The following is a 15,796-nucleotide window of genomic DNA, read 5'->3' as shown; positions in this document are numbered from 1 at the left end:
TTTAGGCAACTCTAACCCATACTTTATTAATAAACGGATTAAAAAATGTTGCACCCATTCTCCACGCGCAGCAACGGAGGTGCAACTGCATGCATTCAAATAGCCAAAAAGTATTCCTGGTTTGTGTTCTACGTTCTTTGTTAAAAAGGACAAACCCACAAGATGATCACTTTTCAACAACACACCGTGTGAAAACAAAAGCTTTCCTATACATGCCATTACCAACCTCTTCATAGTGTGTGAACAGCTCATCTTCCTCTGTAATTTTTTTAACTTTACTAACAGATAAATAAAATTTTGTAAGAATCTTTCAATTCATCCACAAAAACAATATAATTGCAAATCCCAATAATGAACAATTTTCCTTGTCAGACATTTTTAACCTCTTCTTCTTCATTTTTCCCTCTCTCTCTCTCTCTCTCTCTCTAACCTTTTCAACACTTTGCACTTTCACTAATTACTACTATCATCTTCTTGATAGTGATGATGATGATGGACAGGTCTATGGGTTGTTGAAAATGAAGTTTATGTGAAATAAGCTATTGGGTAGCTCTGTTTACTCCTACTCTTAACTCTCTGAACTACCATTCTCTTTGCTCTTACTGTTCCCTTCTTCCTTCTCTACGCCAACCATGTAGTAGTCCTCTGTTCTCTTTTACTAACATTCTCTCCTCTTGGCCCTCACATTATCTAGATACAGACTGTTCTCTCATATGTTCAATAATCTGCTCTTCTTAAACCATATTTTTTAAAAAACCCACTAAATAAAGAACACTGTTTCAAACCCAGAAACCGAACACCATAGCATCAAATGTTAAAGCTTGATTCTTTTTTCTTCTTTCTTGTTTCTGGTTTATCCCCTCTAGTTTAGTTACTAAATAAGATCAAAGTTTCTTTCTTTTTGACATATTTGTTTAAAATTCTCTCTCTCTCTCTCTCTCTCTAGCTCTTGAAAACTGGGGAAACAGTCTCTGTTTTTGTGGTGTGTGTGTTTTTCTGCCTATTTCAAGAATATAGTAAAATGGTCACCTCCTCGGTCACTAGCATTTTCTTTATTTTCTCTGTCTTCTTCACCACCGCTGTCTCCGGCAGCCACCACCATCATCGTCATCTCCTTCACCAACCTTTTTTTCCTTTAACTAATGTAGTTCCTCCAATCCAAGCTCCTTTTCCTTCTCCACAAATACAACCTAAACCCCAGACGCAACCTAAGTACCCTTTCTCGACTACACCAAACACGCCACAGAAACCTTTCTTTCCTTCTTTTCCTTCTCCCCCTCCTCCTCCTTCTGTTTCAACTCTAGCTACTTTTCCGGCCAACATTTCCTCTCTTCTTTTCCCTCACACTCCTTCCTCCGGGACTTCCCACCGCCACCTCATCATTTCCATGGCTATTTCTCTCTCGCTCCTCTTTGCCGCCATTCTTGCTGCTCTATCCGCTTTCTTTCTCTACTCTCGCCGCCATCACCACCACCATCACCAGTGTACAACTACCTCCGAGAAAACCTCAAGATCCGACAGTCTACGCCTCTTCCCTCCTAATACTATCCCTTCTGACGGCTCTCCCAAGCCACCGAAACTTCCACATCGGCCCGGCGTGCCAAATACCAGCTCAGAGTTCCTCTACCTTGGCACATTAGTAAACTCTCGAAGCGGAGTCGACGATCATTATCAAAAACCTACTCATTCAAGCAATGCCGGAGTTAAAATTGGCGTATCATCTTCTCCATATCAAAAACTAGGTTCTCCAGAGCTAAAACCACTACCGCCATTACCAAAACATAACTATACACCTAGTTATAGAAGTGGTGAGGTACTAGTTGGGTCTTACAAAGAAGATGACACAGATACGGAGGAGGAAGAAGAGTTCTTTTCGCCAAGAGGGTCATCTGGGCGAAAAGAGATTCAAGATAGTCCAGTACGTGTAGAATCGAGTTCCAGAAGAGAATTTCGAGGAGAAAATAATTTTGGGTCTAGAAGCTTTAATTCAAGAACGGCATCTTATCCATATTCTAATTCTTGTTCTCCAGCAAACTCCATACCCATCAGCAGTCCTTCTCCAGTTTCAAATTTGAGCCCTATAAGTTCAAAATCCATATCTCCAGAGGTTATTATTACTTTCCCTGCCCCGGTGAAGCGATCGCCATTATCGATTTCCTTGTCTTCGTCACCATCTTTTTCTGGAAGAGATTCAGGCAATACCCAGAACTCTCCAGAGCGAAAATCGGGTTTCCTGGAGAGTGTTAGTAAGCAATTTGTGTCTACAAAACTGCCGCCACCTCCGCCGCCGCCGCCGCCGCCGCCACCACCGCTGTTCTGGGAAATCCCTGCGGAGGCAAGAGTGGGTGGAGAAGTGAATTTGGCTAGTTCTGGGCCTCCTGTTCTTGTTACTCCTTCAAGACATGTTTTGATTCAAAGTGCAATGCCAATTTTAGGTGATGAGCAATTGCAAACTAATGCAAGTGTCGAGAGAAGTGAAGAGAACCTGAAACCAAAATTGAAGCCTTTACATTGGGATAAAGTTAGAGCAAGCTCGGATCGAGCTATGGTGTGGGATCAGATCAAATCTAGTTCTTTTCAGTGAGATTCTGATAACCCTTTTTAGCATGTTAATATTTTATTATATTTTGTTTTGCTATTTGGTGCTTCTTGTGCTTCAGTAGTGTTTCTATTCTTATTTCTATTATTTGCTTGTTCTCCTTTACTTCAGTATGGTTTGTGAGCTTGTATAATGTTTTTTTTTTTTTTTTTTTTTTTTTTTTTGTATGGTTGCAGATTGAATGAGGAAATGATTGAGACCTTGTTTATGGTAAACAACTCAAATTTGAATGTGAAAGACAACAATGGACGGAGACAGTCTCTTCCATTGCAGAACCAGGAGAATCGTGTGCTTGATCCAAAAAAGTCTCAAAATGTTGCAATATTGTTGAGGGCTCTCAATGTAACCATTGATGAAGTATGTGAGGGTCTTTTGGAAGGTAATGGCCGACCTGTTTGTGTGCTTTCTTTGAGTTATTATAATCTTTTATTTGCCCATGCTAAGGAATCATTCTATTGCTGGTTTGGTTATGCATAAACCTATGTCGGTTGCCCAGTATCATTGTATTCATGAACAAAAACAGAAAAGTTTGTATAAACCCTGAATTTGGATTGCTTAGGTGGAAAAAGTTGGTTTCTTTTTGTTGATTTTATTTTATGTGAAGGCTGATTGAAAGCGAGTATTTCATTTCCCAGTTCAGTGAGGCAAGATTGTTCTACGAAGTGGAAGTTTGATAATGATCTTGATTGCTAGAAAGACAGTCTTGGAGGGATATTATCTTTGCCATTCCAAACATTTTTCATTATGACTGAAAGCTGAAAATGTTTCTGCTATGAGATAATGACTTTTCTTTTTGATCTTTCTAATTATCACTGGTCTCTGATCTTACAGGCAATTCAGATACATTGGGGACAGAGCTTCTGGAGAGTTTATTAAAGATGGCTCCAACTAAAGAAGAAGAACGCAAGCTAAAGGAATTCAAGGACGAGTCTCCATTTAAGCTAGGCCCTGCAGAGAAGTTTCTCAAGGAAGTTCTTGATATTCCTTTTGCATTTAAGAGGGTCGATGCAATGCTTTATATTGCTAATTTTGATTCAGAAGTTGAATACCTCAAAAGGTCTTTTGAAACTCTAGAGGTAAATGTTAATTTGTTTATTCGTGCTTGACACTAGTTGGGGGACTACTAGATGCTTCCAGCAAACCATGTTTAAGCATGTATCCACCACATTATTCTGCTTGCTTTAAGCTTATTAGTTTTAACACCTTAAAATCTTCTGATGAATTCGACCTAGTTATCATAAAGATGCCTCATGTCCTTGTCCTTTTTCCTTCTGCTGTTGATTTGTATAATCCGTGATCTTTCATCTCTGTGCCTGTGGTATGCCACAGACTGAATTTCCCTTGGGGCAGTCAGAACTTGCTTGATCTAAACCTGAGGATCTCTATTTTCTGGTTACTACAGGATTTATATGTGTGGGGTTGTAGTTCTGTTCTTATCTCGATGTTTTGACTTGAGCAGCAAATATTTCATGAAACTGAAGTCTGCATATTGTACAGAATTTACTAAGCTTGGTGCCGAGAAAATTTCTGCTTTACTATCCCGAAAGAAATTTATTGTCTCTGCATCTACTCTTCCTGTTAAAAGGTTCTGGAATGCATCTTCTTCTTGTGGCTACATATTTTCCTTTGCAGCTTATCTTCTTATCTACATGGGATACATCTGCACATTTTCTGTAACCTTACATCTGCAGCTCACATTTCTTTCTTTTTTCTCCAGGCAGCTTGTGAAGAATTGAGAAACAGCAAAATGTTCTTGAAGCTCCTAGAAGCAGTGCTAAAGACTGGGAACCGCATGAATGTTGGCACCAATCGTGGCGATGCCCAAGCCTTCAAGCTTGACACACTCCTGAAGCTGGTTGATGTCAAGGGAACTGACGGGAGGACTACTCTTCTACATTTTGTTGTACAGGAAATCATCAGATCTGAAGGTTCTCGTCTTTCCACTACAAATAGGAATCAGACAGCTGAGAAAACTCAACAATCCACCTTCCACGATGATGTTGAATTTAGGAAGTTGGGCCTGCAAGTTGTTTCTGGTTTGAGTGGAGAGCTCACCAATGTAAAGAAAGCTGCAGCAATGGATTCAGATGTGCTTAGCAGTGAAGTTGCAAAACTTGCCATGGGAATTTCGAAAGTTAGGGAAGTTGTAAAATTAAATGAAGAAATTGCATTGAAAGAAAGTAGCAGGAAGTTCTCAGAATCAATGAATGGATTCTTAACAAAGGCCGATGGAGAAATTGTAAAGGTTGAAGCACAAGAGAAACTTGCTCTTTCTTTGGTTAAGGAAATAACAGAGTACTTCCATGGGAACTCAGCGAAGGAAGAAGCTCACCCATTCCGGATATTCATGGTGGTAAGGGATTTCCTTTCCATTCTTGATCAGGTATGCAAAGAAGTTGGGAAAATCAATGAGAGAACTATATACAGTTCAGTCCGCCCTATGCCGATGAATCAAAACATTCCACCGGTTTTTCCTGGACTCAATGTAAGGCAGCATTATGGTTCGTCGGACGATGAAGGTCCGATGTCTTAGTACCCATGTCTATCTAAGGTGACAGCAATTCTCAGTAGGGTGATCTACCAGAAAAAATGTGGCACATTCAGAAGAGGATCTGAACTTAGCTTCTTAACATGGAATTATGGAGTCCTTTTGAGTAGTTTTTTTTTTTTTATAAATAATTTTGTATCTAGATTAAATATTTTTGCTGTCCAGATTTTGGATTTGTTTATTTTGTGTAATATACCAACGGAATTACTTGAGGACATAATACAAATCTTAATGCGCGGAATAGTTGAATCTATCTTGTAAATCTGTTAGAAGCTATCTGAATTCTGAAATTTTCTCCGTGTAAATTTGTTAGAAGTTGATTAGAACTGTTAATGGTGCTATTAACATAAATTATGTTTGTTTTTGTTTTTCAATCTCAGGTTTGCTGAGCTTTTGCGCTTTTCTTGAACCAGTCCTTTGAATTTAAAATTTTCTTAGTAGATTTTGTATTGCTCAGTAGCTATTAGGCGTGACCAAAATCACCAGAACTGCTAGTTTGGAACCAAAACTGGAACTGTGCAGTTCCGGAACCGGTTAGAACCAGAACTATATTTGGAGGTTCGGACTGATTTTAAAACCATGAACCCGCAATTCCGAAAACCAGTCCAAATCGACTGGAACTATGAACCCGTAATTCCGAAAACCAGTCCAAATCGACTGGAACTGAAAGTTTTAACAAGAAGTTAGAATTAACAGTGTCGACGGTTTAAATCGACATTTCAAACCGATGGTTCCAAAAAAATTGAAATTTGATTAATAATGGTTAGAACCAGTGGTTTCACTGGTTCAAATCAGCTGTTCAAATTGGCTGTCCAACTGGTTCCAACACATTCTTTTTATTTTTTTAAAATTTTTTATCAAAATCCCCAAACTAACCCTTCTAACAACTATAAACGGCTATATAACGGCTAGTTTTAAGGGTATTTGTGGAAATTAGATTTTTTAGATTTACTATAAATACCCACCAATTATCTTCATTTATTCTCACACCAAATTATTTCTCTCTACTCACCTATCTCTCTTAACTCTCCAATTTATAATTATTGTCCAAATTATTCTCAAATAATTTCTCCAATCTCTAATTATTCTCCTTGAAATCATCCAAATTATTCTCAAATAATATCTTCAATCTCAAGTTACACATTACATATTATTATTCTATAATGTCAAGTGCAGGAAATTCAAGTTCTACAAAAGGCAAGGAAAAAATTGAGGAAACACAATTCGATTTTGAGGAATATCCAAATGAAAATATGGATGTTTCAACTCAAGAATCTAAATTTAATGATGAAGACAACTCACAACAAGAGCATGATCAAGGTACGCAACATCCAACAAAAATAGGAATTGATCGGTCTCAAATACAAATTTTTAGGTACATATCTCCTAACTTTTCTTTATTTCGATATTCTGAAGAAAAACAAAGTGAAGAATTAGCTAAAATGATTTCTATGGAACATTTATCTTTTAGTTTTGGTGAAAAAATAAGTTTTAATCAATATTGTCAAAATGTTTTAAGTCCTTATGCTAAACGAGTGTCAAGAAATACTGTAAAAAAAACTATTATCTCCTTATATAAAAAAGGTAAAAAAGAGTTAGAACTTTTATTTTCACAAATGAAATTTTGTGTTTCAATTTGTTGTGATATTTGGAATGAGTATTGGCAAATGTATTCTTATATGAGCATTACATGTCATTGGATTGATGATGATTGGAATATTCAAAAAAGAATTATTGCATTTCGTATTCTTGATGAAAGATACACTGCAAATAATATATATAGGATGATTAATTCAATTTTAGATGAATATAAATTAACCAAAAAGATTTTTTCACTTTCATTAGATAATACCTTTGCCAACATTGCACCAAATGTTGACCTTCAAAAAATTTGTGAACCCAATATTGGTGAGAAATTTTTTCATATTAGATATGCATGTCATGTTTTAAATTTATGTGTACAAGATGGTTTACAAGTTCTTGATTCATTTATTTCTCCTATTAAAAAAGCTATTTCATTTTTATGGGGACATCCTCAAATAATGAGAAATTGGATTAAATTTTGTAAGGAAAATAATAAAAGATTAAAACGTTTTCCAAAGGATGTTCCAACTTGTTGGAATTCAACGTATGAATTATTAAACGAGTCTTTTAAGTATAGAGAATTATTGTGCACATTTTTTACTAATAATGTGACACAAGTTAACTTATATCCACAAAATTGGGAAATTTGTACAAAAGTTCTGGATATTTTAAAAGTTTTTAATGATGCTACATATACTTTTAGTAGGGTTTATTATCCTACATCTCATTTATTTTTGCCTACATGCATTAATATTATTGATGTACTTAAAAATTTTGAAAATGATGAATTATTAAAAGATTGTATTTTTTTAATGAAAAATAAATGGTTAAATTATTTTAAAAATATTCCACCCATTTTTCTTATTGCTTGTGTATTTGATCCTAGATGTAAATTTGACGGTTTATGTGATTATTTGACTCTTTATTATGAAATGTTAAATCTTGATGTAGAAGATAGTGTTAATGTAAATGTTATATTAAATGAAGTTAGAAAAAATATTGTAGATTTATATACAGAATTTGTTCAATATTCTGGTTCATCTACTTCTGATTTTTCCTATGTTCATAATCCATCATTTGCAACCAAAAAGATCAGTGTTGCTGAACGTATATTATTAGAAGCACATAGAAGATCTAGGGTATCTAGTTCCAGTTCTACTCTGGAGCTCGACAATTATGTTAATACTTTTTTCGAGTTTGATGATAGTTTTGCAGGTAACAATTTTCCAATTCTAGATTGGTGGAATCGTCGTACTAATATATTTCCAACCCTTGCATTAATAGCAAAACAAATTTTAGCAGTACCAGTTTCGACTATTGCAGTTGAAGAAGCTTTTAGTGCGAAGGGAAACATACTAAATGAAACACAATCTAAGATGACACCTGAATTAATAGAAGCACAATCATGCTTGGATGATTGGATCAAAGCCGAATTAAGGGCACAAGAGTTTACCAAAGGATGTGAAGATTTACATGATCTTTCCGATGGGTCCTCAGCGGGAACTCCCACCGGTTCAAATAGTGACTGAGGTAAAATATGAAATTTGTATAAGTTGAAACTACATGACCTTTGATTCCTTTATATCCCAAAAGAACTGTCTAGAAACATCTGTTTTAGAACTGTTAAGGAACCAAGATCGAAACTGTAATCAGCTGATTTTTTATTATTCATGTGGTATTTAAAATTACTTCTTTATTTAAACATTAATTTTTAATTCAATATTAAAATAAATTATTAATTTTGATTTATTCGCCTATCATATAAATTTAATTACTAACAGATAACAAAAATGTTGAGAGTAGTAATAAGAAAAAGAGAAAAAAAAAAAAAAAAGCTTCATTTGCATTTGGACTGTTGAAGTAACTGCGAGAGTGAATCTGCTTTCATGATTTTGCAATGTGGGAGTTCTCAGCATCCATACGTTCCAGAACTCGACGAGCTTCTTCTTCGGTAGCAGGAACAACATTTCGAATCCTCAATCCATCTTCAATGGCCTCAGGACGGACAGTAAATGTGAAATAGAACTTGTTAGATACCTGTTCAAATTGCACACAATGCATTGGAAGAAGATGGAGATGCGTAAGTATTGTGTAACAAAGTTGGCATGGAAATTAAAAGCAATTGGATATACCAAATGATCTAGAAATTGGCATAATCAGCAACTATCCCATTTGTTATGTATAGAAGTTTAAAAGAAATGGATCACTATGTTTTACTGGAATAGAGAGTGACTGACAAAAAGTTCTTGTGCCTAGAGAAGTATCTGGATAGCTGAGTTATGGTTCTTTATCGAATTTCATCCCTGTCAATTTGAATTCAGGCGCTTACCTCACTGGACCTTAGCTCAGGCCTTGTAACATGAGCTACAACTTCCACATTTATCATTGGTTTAGTGGGGTCGTCAAGCTCTGTGTACAAAACACAAGAATTCAAGCGAAGAAAATTTCCAACATCGACCTGCATTAGTAAACACAAATATTAATCCTATCTGCATGCATAAGTAAATCTAAATATTGCTGAAGGCTCCAGAAATAATGGAATTGAAGTTTGAACTTACCATGAGCTTCATCTACATCGTTAAGGTAAAATAGTAAAATATATAACTTTCTTCTGCATCATTTATGCATTCAGTATTTGCACAACTACTGTTAAATAATGTTTATCTATATGAAGACACATTCAAAAGCATTCACTAGGTAGTGAGTTCTATCTACTAAGTTGGGAAGATGCTACTTGAAGTTTTAAAAAATTGTGTGAATATCAGTCATTGCAAGGATTGAAGCTCACAGGTTTAACGAAATCAACATGATCAACTTCAAGAAAGCGCGGTGCTGCGCCGGCAAATGCATAAGCAGTTGAAAAAGCCAGCTCAAATGCTTTACGCATCAAAAATCCTCCAAAGATGCGACCATGGATGTTCCTTTGCTGTGGTTGACAGATCAAGGAGTTCCGATGGCAAGTATACTTTATTAGAATGCTATCTCTGTCTGCCAATGCCGGCATGTCGCAGAAGACCCGCCCTTCTGCCAGCAATGCATGGAGCCTCTCCTTGTCCTTATTCTCAGCATCCATTTTATTTTCTTCTCTCATCTTTTTCCTTGTTTTGTTTCTTTCTTCTGCTTCTTCCCAAAGTAATTTTTCTTCTTCAGTTTCAGGTGAGATCCGGTTAACTGGAGCTGATTTTCCTGTCTTTGGGTCACGAGACACAAATGTGAAATTTGCAGTTAGAGCAAGCGAGTCTGATGGACTGGAGGCCCCTGCAAAACAAGTTTCTTCATTAAAAAATTGCTAAAGAGTGGAAAATATAATCTTGGAACTTTTTTTTTTTTTAAAATGCTATGGTAGGAAAATGCCAAGCTCATTAAAGTTGTGTTGTTGAGGCGTAGACATTAAACATGTCAAGAAATTGCAGAGTACAAAAGCATACCAAGAGGTTTAACGGCTTCTGTGTTCACTAAGATGCCAGAGTCACAGGAAATTAGACTACGCGAGAGAAGAAAATTAACAAAGAGGGAATTCTTCTAGTAATATCAAAGTAATTTCAAATTCTAAATCAATAGTACCTGCTTCCAAAATTGTGCTTCATTGCAAGGTAGCGTCTAACTCAGGATCATGATTTTCTTATACTATTCTGTAGCTTCTTCAGTAACAGCAAGCAATTTGGAGTTCAATGTAATTTTATATTAAAAGGCAACACTTATTAACACTTTTCACATTCTCCTTCATAAAAGAGAAACTGCCATTTGGATATATTTTCTTTGTACACACTGCTAAATGTACTTAATGTGCATAATGGATTTGACTAATCAAGTACATGATATTCAAGTATTTTCAGATGATTGATTCGACAAGAAGAAGTAAAAAAATGCACATGAAAATGTCTGAAGGGTTTCTGGATGTCCAGCACATTACAACACTACTACAGCTCTAATCGTTTCTGGTATGAGCTTTACTATTACAGTTGTAAGTTGTAGCAGCCCAGTTATATCATTTAATATTGTATGGCACTAGTTTCTTCGGTAACTTTCCCAAAAACTTCAATATTATAGAATACCATATGGCATAATAAACCAGGTTATCAGATGTTAGAGATTATCAAACAAAGGCTATGACAAAAAAACTTGGATCTAAAACAGTCTCGTTTGTGAAATTTGACAAACATATCCATTATTCAGCTAGTACCTTCTGTTGACTGAGTCACCTCCAACTGGATCTCCATGGATGACCGCCCAACCCATGTAACAGCACCAACTATTTTCAGATCAGCATCAACCCGAATTGGTTTTTTCAGAACCATCCTATCAACAGAAGCAGTGACCAATAAAATAGGCCTTGTTATGCCATCCTCATTGCAGCAGTGCTGGTCAAGAAGCAAATTACAGATTAAAATCATGACAATAAATAAAAAATTTAGATGATGGTAGTTTGGTGTATAAAATAGAAAACTATATTCCTAAATATTTGAAAATTGACATGTAATTGTCTCATAGAAAACTAATAGAAAATACACACAATGGAAGTTCAATCTCATACCATTTAGCTCTAGCTGCGTTGAGGATACTCTTAGAAACACCATAGTAGCAGATAGAGTCGGCTATTTCCAATTCAAAATTATTCCGGTTTGAAATTTAAAGAATATAAACAATTAACATAGTTATACATTGTTACCTTAACAAAATAAATAAATAAAAATAATCAAATACACGTTCCGTACTAATTAGAACTCAAGTCGTTGAGAGATAAGAGCAACGACACTACCAACATACGCAGCTTCTAAAAGGATTTTATACCTTATAGGAAATGGTTCCAGCAAGAGCATCAAGATCTTCAACCAACTTGCCCATCCTAACCTCATTCCAAGGATTTCTATACTGCTCCCTAAGTACATAATCAGAAGAAAAATTATAAAGAATACTAGTCCTGCTCTTTGATGGAGTTTTTGTTACCAACTCACTCTGTACACTCCCATCAACCGGTGAATCGACAGGTTTCTCAAATATGCTCGATCTTGCTTCCCATAAAGCGTTTGTTACTGGTGAATGGTACATTCCAGGCCATAAACTGATAGGTTTTCGAATCGAAGAGCCTGCATCAATTGGCTCAGAGCTTTGAAGCTGTGAGGTAACTGTGGAAACCGTTGGAAACCCATTTGGCGGATTTTGATTTTCACTTGAAAAATATCTTGTTTGAAAGAAAAATGAGGTTCTGAATATGGATTTTGTTTGTTTGGATAAATTGGACAATTGGGTATTCGAGATCGGTTCATTGCCAATGCCGAGGCTTGAAACTTTACTCGAATCTGAAAGCGACCCAGATTTTGAATTAGAAAAAAAGACATTTAAAGTGGGATTCAATTGTTTCCATGAATTGGCAAAACAGGTATCTGACGAATTAATTAAGTGATCAGGTGATGGTGTTTGTGGATCAAGATCAATAGGGAGAGTGAAGTTTTTGAAGGATGACAAGTTGGGTTTAGATTTATCGAGGAGACGGTGAGCGAGTGGTTTATTGAGTGGTTTCATGATTAAGAATGGAGAGAAATGCTCAGCGATACATGATTGAGCGTAACGCGCGTTTCTTTTCTTTTAGAGGAAGAAGAAGAAGAATAAAATTTTCTTCAGTTTGACAGATGCATAAACAGATCCTGGCAAATTGAATGTTTTGGGCTTGGTATTGGGCTTGGGCTTAATTTCAAACAAATTTACTGCCCAAATTAATTTGTTATGTGGATAACAGAATATATCAACACTTTTTTTTTTTTTTTTGAAAGGTAAATATATCAACACGTTTATAAATTATACAAATAATTGTAATTATAAAAACATTATTAGCATATGTAACAAACTATCATACTAATAATAAAATTAAAAAAATGTACATTTAACTTTACTAACCTAATAAAAAATTAAAAATAAAATTGGAAGGCAAGCTTAATAAAATAGTTAAAATCGAGTCTCTGTTGTTAAAAGATTTAGCTAATTAGAGTGTGAAAATATATGTATAAATTAAAAAAATAAAAATATCTATTTGATAGTTACTAATAATTACTGCATATTCGATAATTAGTTTCATTTATGTCTCAAATAGAATGAAAGCCTCCTATTTTGTGAAACGACGACGCTTAATATAAATATATACTATGTCGCAGAGTGCAGATACATAGGGCTGTCTGTCTTCGGCTTGCTCATTCAGTTTCCCCTTTCTGTCTGTGTTCAAAATCCAAGCAAGAAAATCGGTAGGTAATTCCCAAATACTATTTTCGTCTTCCTCTCAATCTTGTTTGTATTTTTGAACTACGATCTATTTTTTATTGTTTAATCTGTATTTGTTGTTGGGTTTCTTTCTGTGAATTATACCATAGCTTGGCTTCCTTTTTTTTTTTTTTTTTTTTTTTTTCTTCCGTCTAACATGTTAGCTTTTTGTTTCATGGTACTTTGCATAAGGTGTTTGTCTTGGGTCCTTAAAGCAATGAAAAATGTGAAACCTACTTAGCATACTTGTAATTCTGCTAAAAATAATGCAGAAAAGTGCTGTGCAAATGTAGGTAGCTACTTTGAATGACAATTACATGGATATTCACCAGTAAAAAATTGGACAATAAAAAATTTCCATGGATAGGAGTCTCTTTTTTTTTTTTTTTTTTTTTTATCCTTTCCTTTTGGTGATTTGAGGGTGTGTGGATGAAAGAATCAAGGGTGTCAATTATATGAACTGCACAAAGGGTAGCTCTCCCCTCCCATAAATCACACCCACATCACTAGAATATCCTAGATCTTTACCTCTGTGATGCCCTCTTTGGTGCATGGTAGCTCTAGATTTGGTTAGTTGTACTGGTGTTTGCATGGGCTACATAGGGCTATTTTCATTTGGCTATTGCAGAAACTTAGATGCTGTTTAGAATCTTTCTATGGTTTATGTTCTTAAATGTGCTTAAGCAAGTGCACAGGAAAGTCGCTCGTTTTACTATTTTTTTTTTTTAGAGCTAGCAATTGTGCTCTATTGTCAGAAACATGTCGTGTTAATTTTTTGGTTGGTTGATGTTCCCGGATTTTAATCATGTTTCGATTTGTTAAAATGGTATATCTTTAACTTGTTGCAGTTGCTGTGTTTTGGAAGAAGCTTATCTTCACTGTAGATAAAATAGAGATGAGCGGAGGAGGAGAAAAAGGGTCGACAACCACAAAAACCCCTGCAGACTTCCTTAAATCAATTCGTGGCCGACCAGTTGTTGTCAAACTGAATTCTGGTGTTGATTATCGAGGTTAATCTCTAATCTCTCTATTATTCACATATTATTACTTTTATATTTGTTTATTTTTCATCAATGAATTTTATTCAATTTTCCACTGGTGTTTTGACTATACGGTTAGATATAGTACTTGTCGTGTATAGCTTTTAAAGTTCAGAATTGAATTATCTATTGAAAGTTGCACTCATGCTTACATTATAAGCTCATAGGCCAGTTATGATTGTTATCTATGATGAAACACCTACCATATTCAGTGGTCCTTTTATTGTCCTCTTTCCACTGACAATGGTTTGATACTGTTACACTGGAGATAGGTGAGAAATTCTTCTATTAGAAGGTTTCTCTTAACTTGCAAATTTATTGCCCTTTTGTTGCAATGCCTTGTGCTATATATGAAACATGATAGTGTTGTAATGTTACAATTGAAGCGATATTTTTCTAACAAAGCAAAAGAAAAATATAATATAAGGGATCAGAAATTTATTCGCTTACTTGTTATCAACTTTTCTTTCATACCTATTTTTCTGATTTGTATTACTAACTGAAGTCTCTTTGCCATGCAATTGGACTAGTCTACACAGAAAAACACTGTAACTCATAAATGTTCCAGTATTTAATCATTTGGCTTACACATGATTGCCAACTCAAGCTATACAAATAATGGTCATTTTTTATTTACCTATTTCCCTTTGGACAGTGTAAAATTAAGGGCACACAATATGCAATCCATATAAGAGGATATAGATTAGTGCCCCCTTCATCTGTTTTCTGATATGTTGCAAAGCATAAAATTTCTTTCACTGGCCTAATGACTGCTATGGCTCTAATGAAAAGTACATGCATGCGTGTGTCTGCGTTATCAATATTATACAATCTCTGAACCTTCTTTTTCTTTTTTTGTTGAAATTGAGACAATTTCTAACCTTGCATCTTGAAACATGTAGTGAATAGTAGTTGACATCTTGTAACTAGGGTGTTGGCCCCTGCAAGACGGATCCTTTAGTTATTCTAAAGTCAAAGTTTTTGGTGTCTTACTCTTATCCATTGTTGTAAATTCTTTTCCATTTTAACCTTAACTAGCTGGATGTAGGTTGCGCATGGAAGGCAATTTATGTTTGTTTTTTGTCTCTTTTTCTTATTGTCCTTCATGGAGGTTTTGTGCAGAGAGCAGTAGATTTTGGGTCTGACATGCTATCGTAGGTTTATGGTTGGCTAGCATGCTCATTTCGTGTAGCCATATTACAGAAGCATGTGTTGACTCTTGAGCAGTATTTCTTGATACTTAAAATACTTTTATGCAGGTATTTTAGCTTGTCTAGATGGATACATGAACATAGCAATGGAGCAAACTGAAGAATATGTTAATGGACAACTGAAGAACAAATATGGTGATGCTTTTATTCGCGGAAACAATGGTAACGAACAAATTCCATATTCATTTACTTACCATTTACCATGTCCTGTCATTCAGCTTCATGGCAGTGAAGCCAGTAATTAAATTTTTAATAAAATAGTAACAATAATCTTTTATTGCAGTTCTGTACATTAGTACGTCAAAGAGGACATTAGCAGATGGGGCTTAGCATCGCAGTGTCGTAAAAGAGCAGAAGATTTTGACTTAATGCTTTTTTATGATTAAATCTTTCATGTAATATCACTAGGTTAGTAAGATAGCATCTTGACAACGTTTTAAGTCACATTTGCAGTTATTCCCCCATATCGACTATGGATATTTGAGAACTAACGTTTGTAATAATTGTATTTTGCTCCACAGTTTGATGGATGTTATGGGTTGATTAGCCTCTCAACTTTATA

The 15,796-nt window shown here is 35.2% G+C and overlaps 3 protein-coding genes and 1 long non-coding RNA gene across 6 annotated transcripts; 3 read left to right on the top strand and 1 right to left on the bottom strand.

The window, feature by feature from the left end:
- Positions 1-379: 379 nt before the first annotated feature.
- Positions 380-5,452, top strand: LOC105636674 (formin-like protein 2). The gene is made up of 4 exons (XM_012220001.4): positions 380-2,580; positions 2,776-2,978; positions 3,431-3,675; positions 4,317-5,452. Exons 1-4 carry the CDS (start codon positions 1,022-1,024, stop codon positions 5,130-5,132), a joined length of 2,823 nt encoding a protein of 940 aa, XP_012075391.1. The 5' UTR covers positions 380-1,021; the 3' UTR covers positions 5,133-5,452.
- A 686-nt stretch (positions 5,453-6,138) lies between these two features.
- LOC149496377 (uncharacterized) lies at positions 6,139-8,419 on the top strand. Its single transcript, XR_016320892.1, has 2 exons — positions 6,139-6,522; positions 7,939-8,419. It is a non-coding gene; the product is annotated as an uncharacterized LOC149496377 (long non-coding RNA).
- Positions 8,420-8,453: 34 nt separating this feature from the next.
- LOC105636673 (acyl-coenzyme A thioesterase 2, chloroplastic) lies at positions 8,454-12,349 on the bottom strand. Of its 2 annotated transcripts, none has more exons than XM_012220000.4 (5): positions 11,523-12,349; positions 10,915-11,092; positions 9,520-9,989; positions 9,061-9,189; positions 8,454-8,768 (listed from the first exon to the last, which is right to left on the bottom strand). In XM_012220000.4, the coding sequence occupies exons 1-5, from the start codon at positions 12,252-12,254 to the stop codon at positions 8,616-8,618; spliced, it is 1,662 nt and encodes a 553-aa protein (XP_012075390.1). In that variant the 5' UTR covers positions 12,255-12,349; the 3' UTR covers positions 8,454-8,615. The 2 variants fall into 2 exon arrangements, with proteins under 2 accessions (XP_012075390.1, XP_089577579.1); XM_089721453.1 differs by having other exon boundaries at positions 10,915-11,112; positions 11,524-11,587.
- Positions 12,350-12,880: 531 nt separating this feature from the next.
- On the top strand, positions 12,881-15,794 carry LOC105636672 (sm-like protein LSM36B). 2 transcript variants are annotated; one of them, XM_012219998.3, is made up of 4 exons: positions 12,881-12,967; positions 13,832-13,993; positions 15,283-15,396; positions 15,518-15,794. In XM_012219998.3, exons 2-4 carry the CDS (start codon positions 13,879-13,881, stop codon positions 15,562-15,564), a joined length of 276 nt encoding a protein of 91 aa, XP_012075388.1. In that variant the 5' UTR covers positions 12,881-12,967; positions 13,832-13,878; the 3' UTR covers positions 15,565-15,794. The 2 variants fall into 2 exon arrangements, with proteins under 2 accessions (XP_012075388.1, XP_012075389.1); XM_012219999.3 differs by having other exon boundaries at positions 12,881-12,971.
- The last annotated feature ends 2 nt before the right edge of the window (positions 15,795-15,796 follow it).

This window comes from Jatropha curcas, chromosome 5 (assembly GCF_041381405.1).
Source record: "Jatropha curcas cultivar XTBG-Jc1 chromosome 5, XTBG_Jcur_1.0, whole genome shotgun sequence".
NCBI lineage: Eukaryota > Viridiplantae > Streptophyta > Magnoliopsida > Malpighiales > Euphorbiaceae > Jatropha > Jatropha curcas.
The sequence above is the reverse complement of the archived record's forward strand: the minus strand, read 5'-3'. Positions and strand labels throughout refer to the sequence as shown.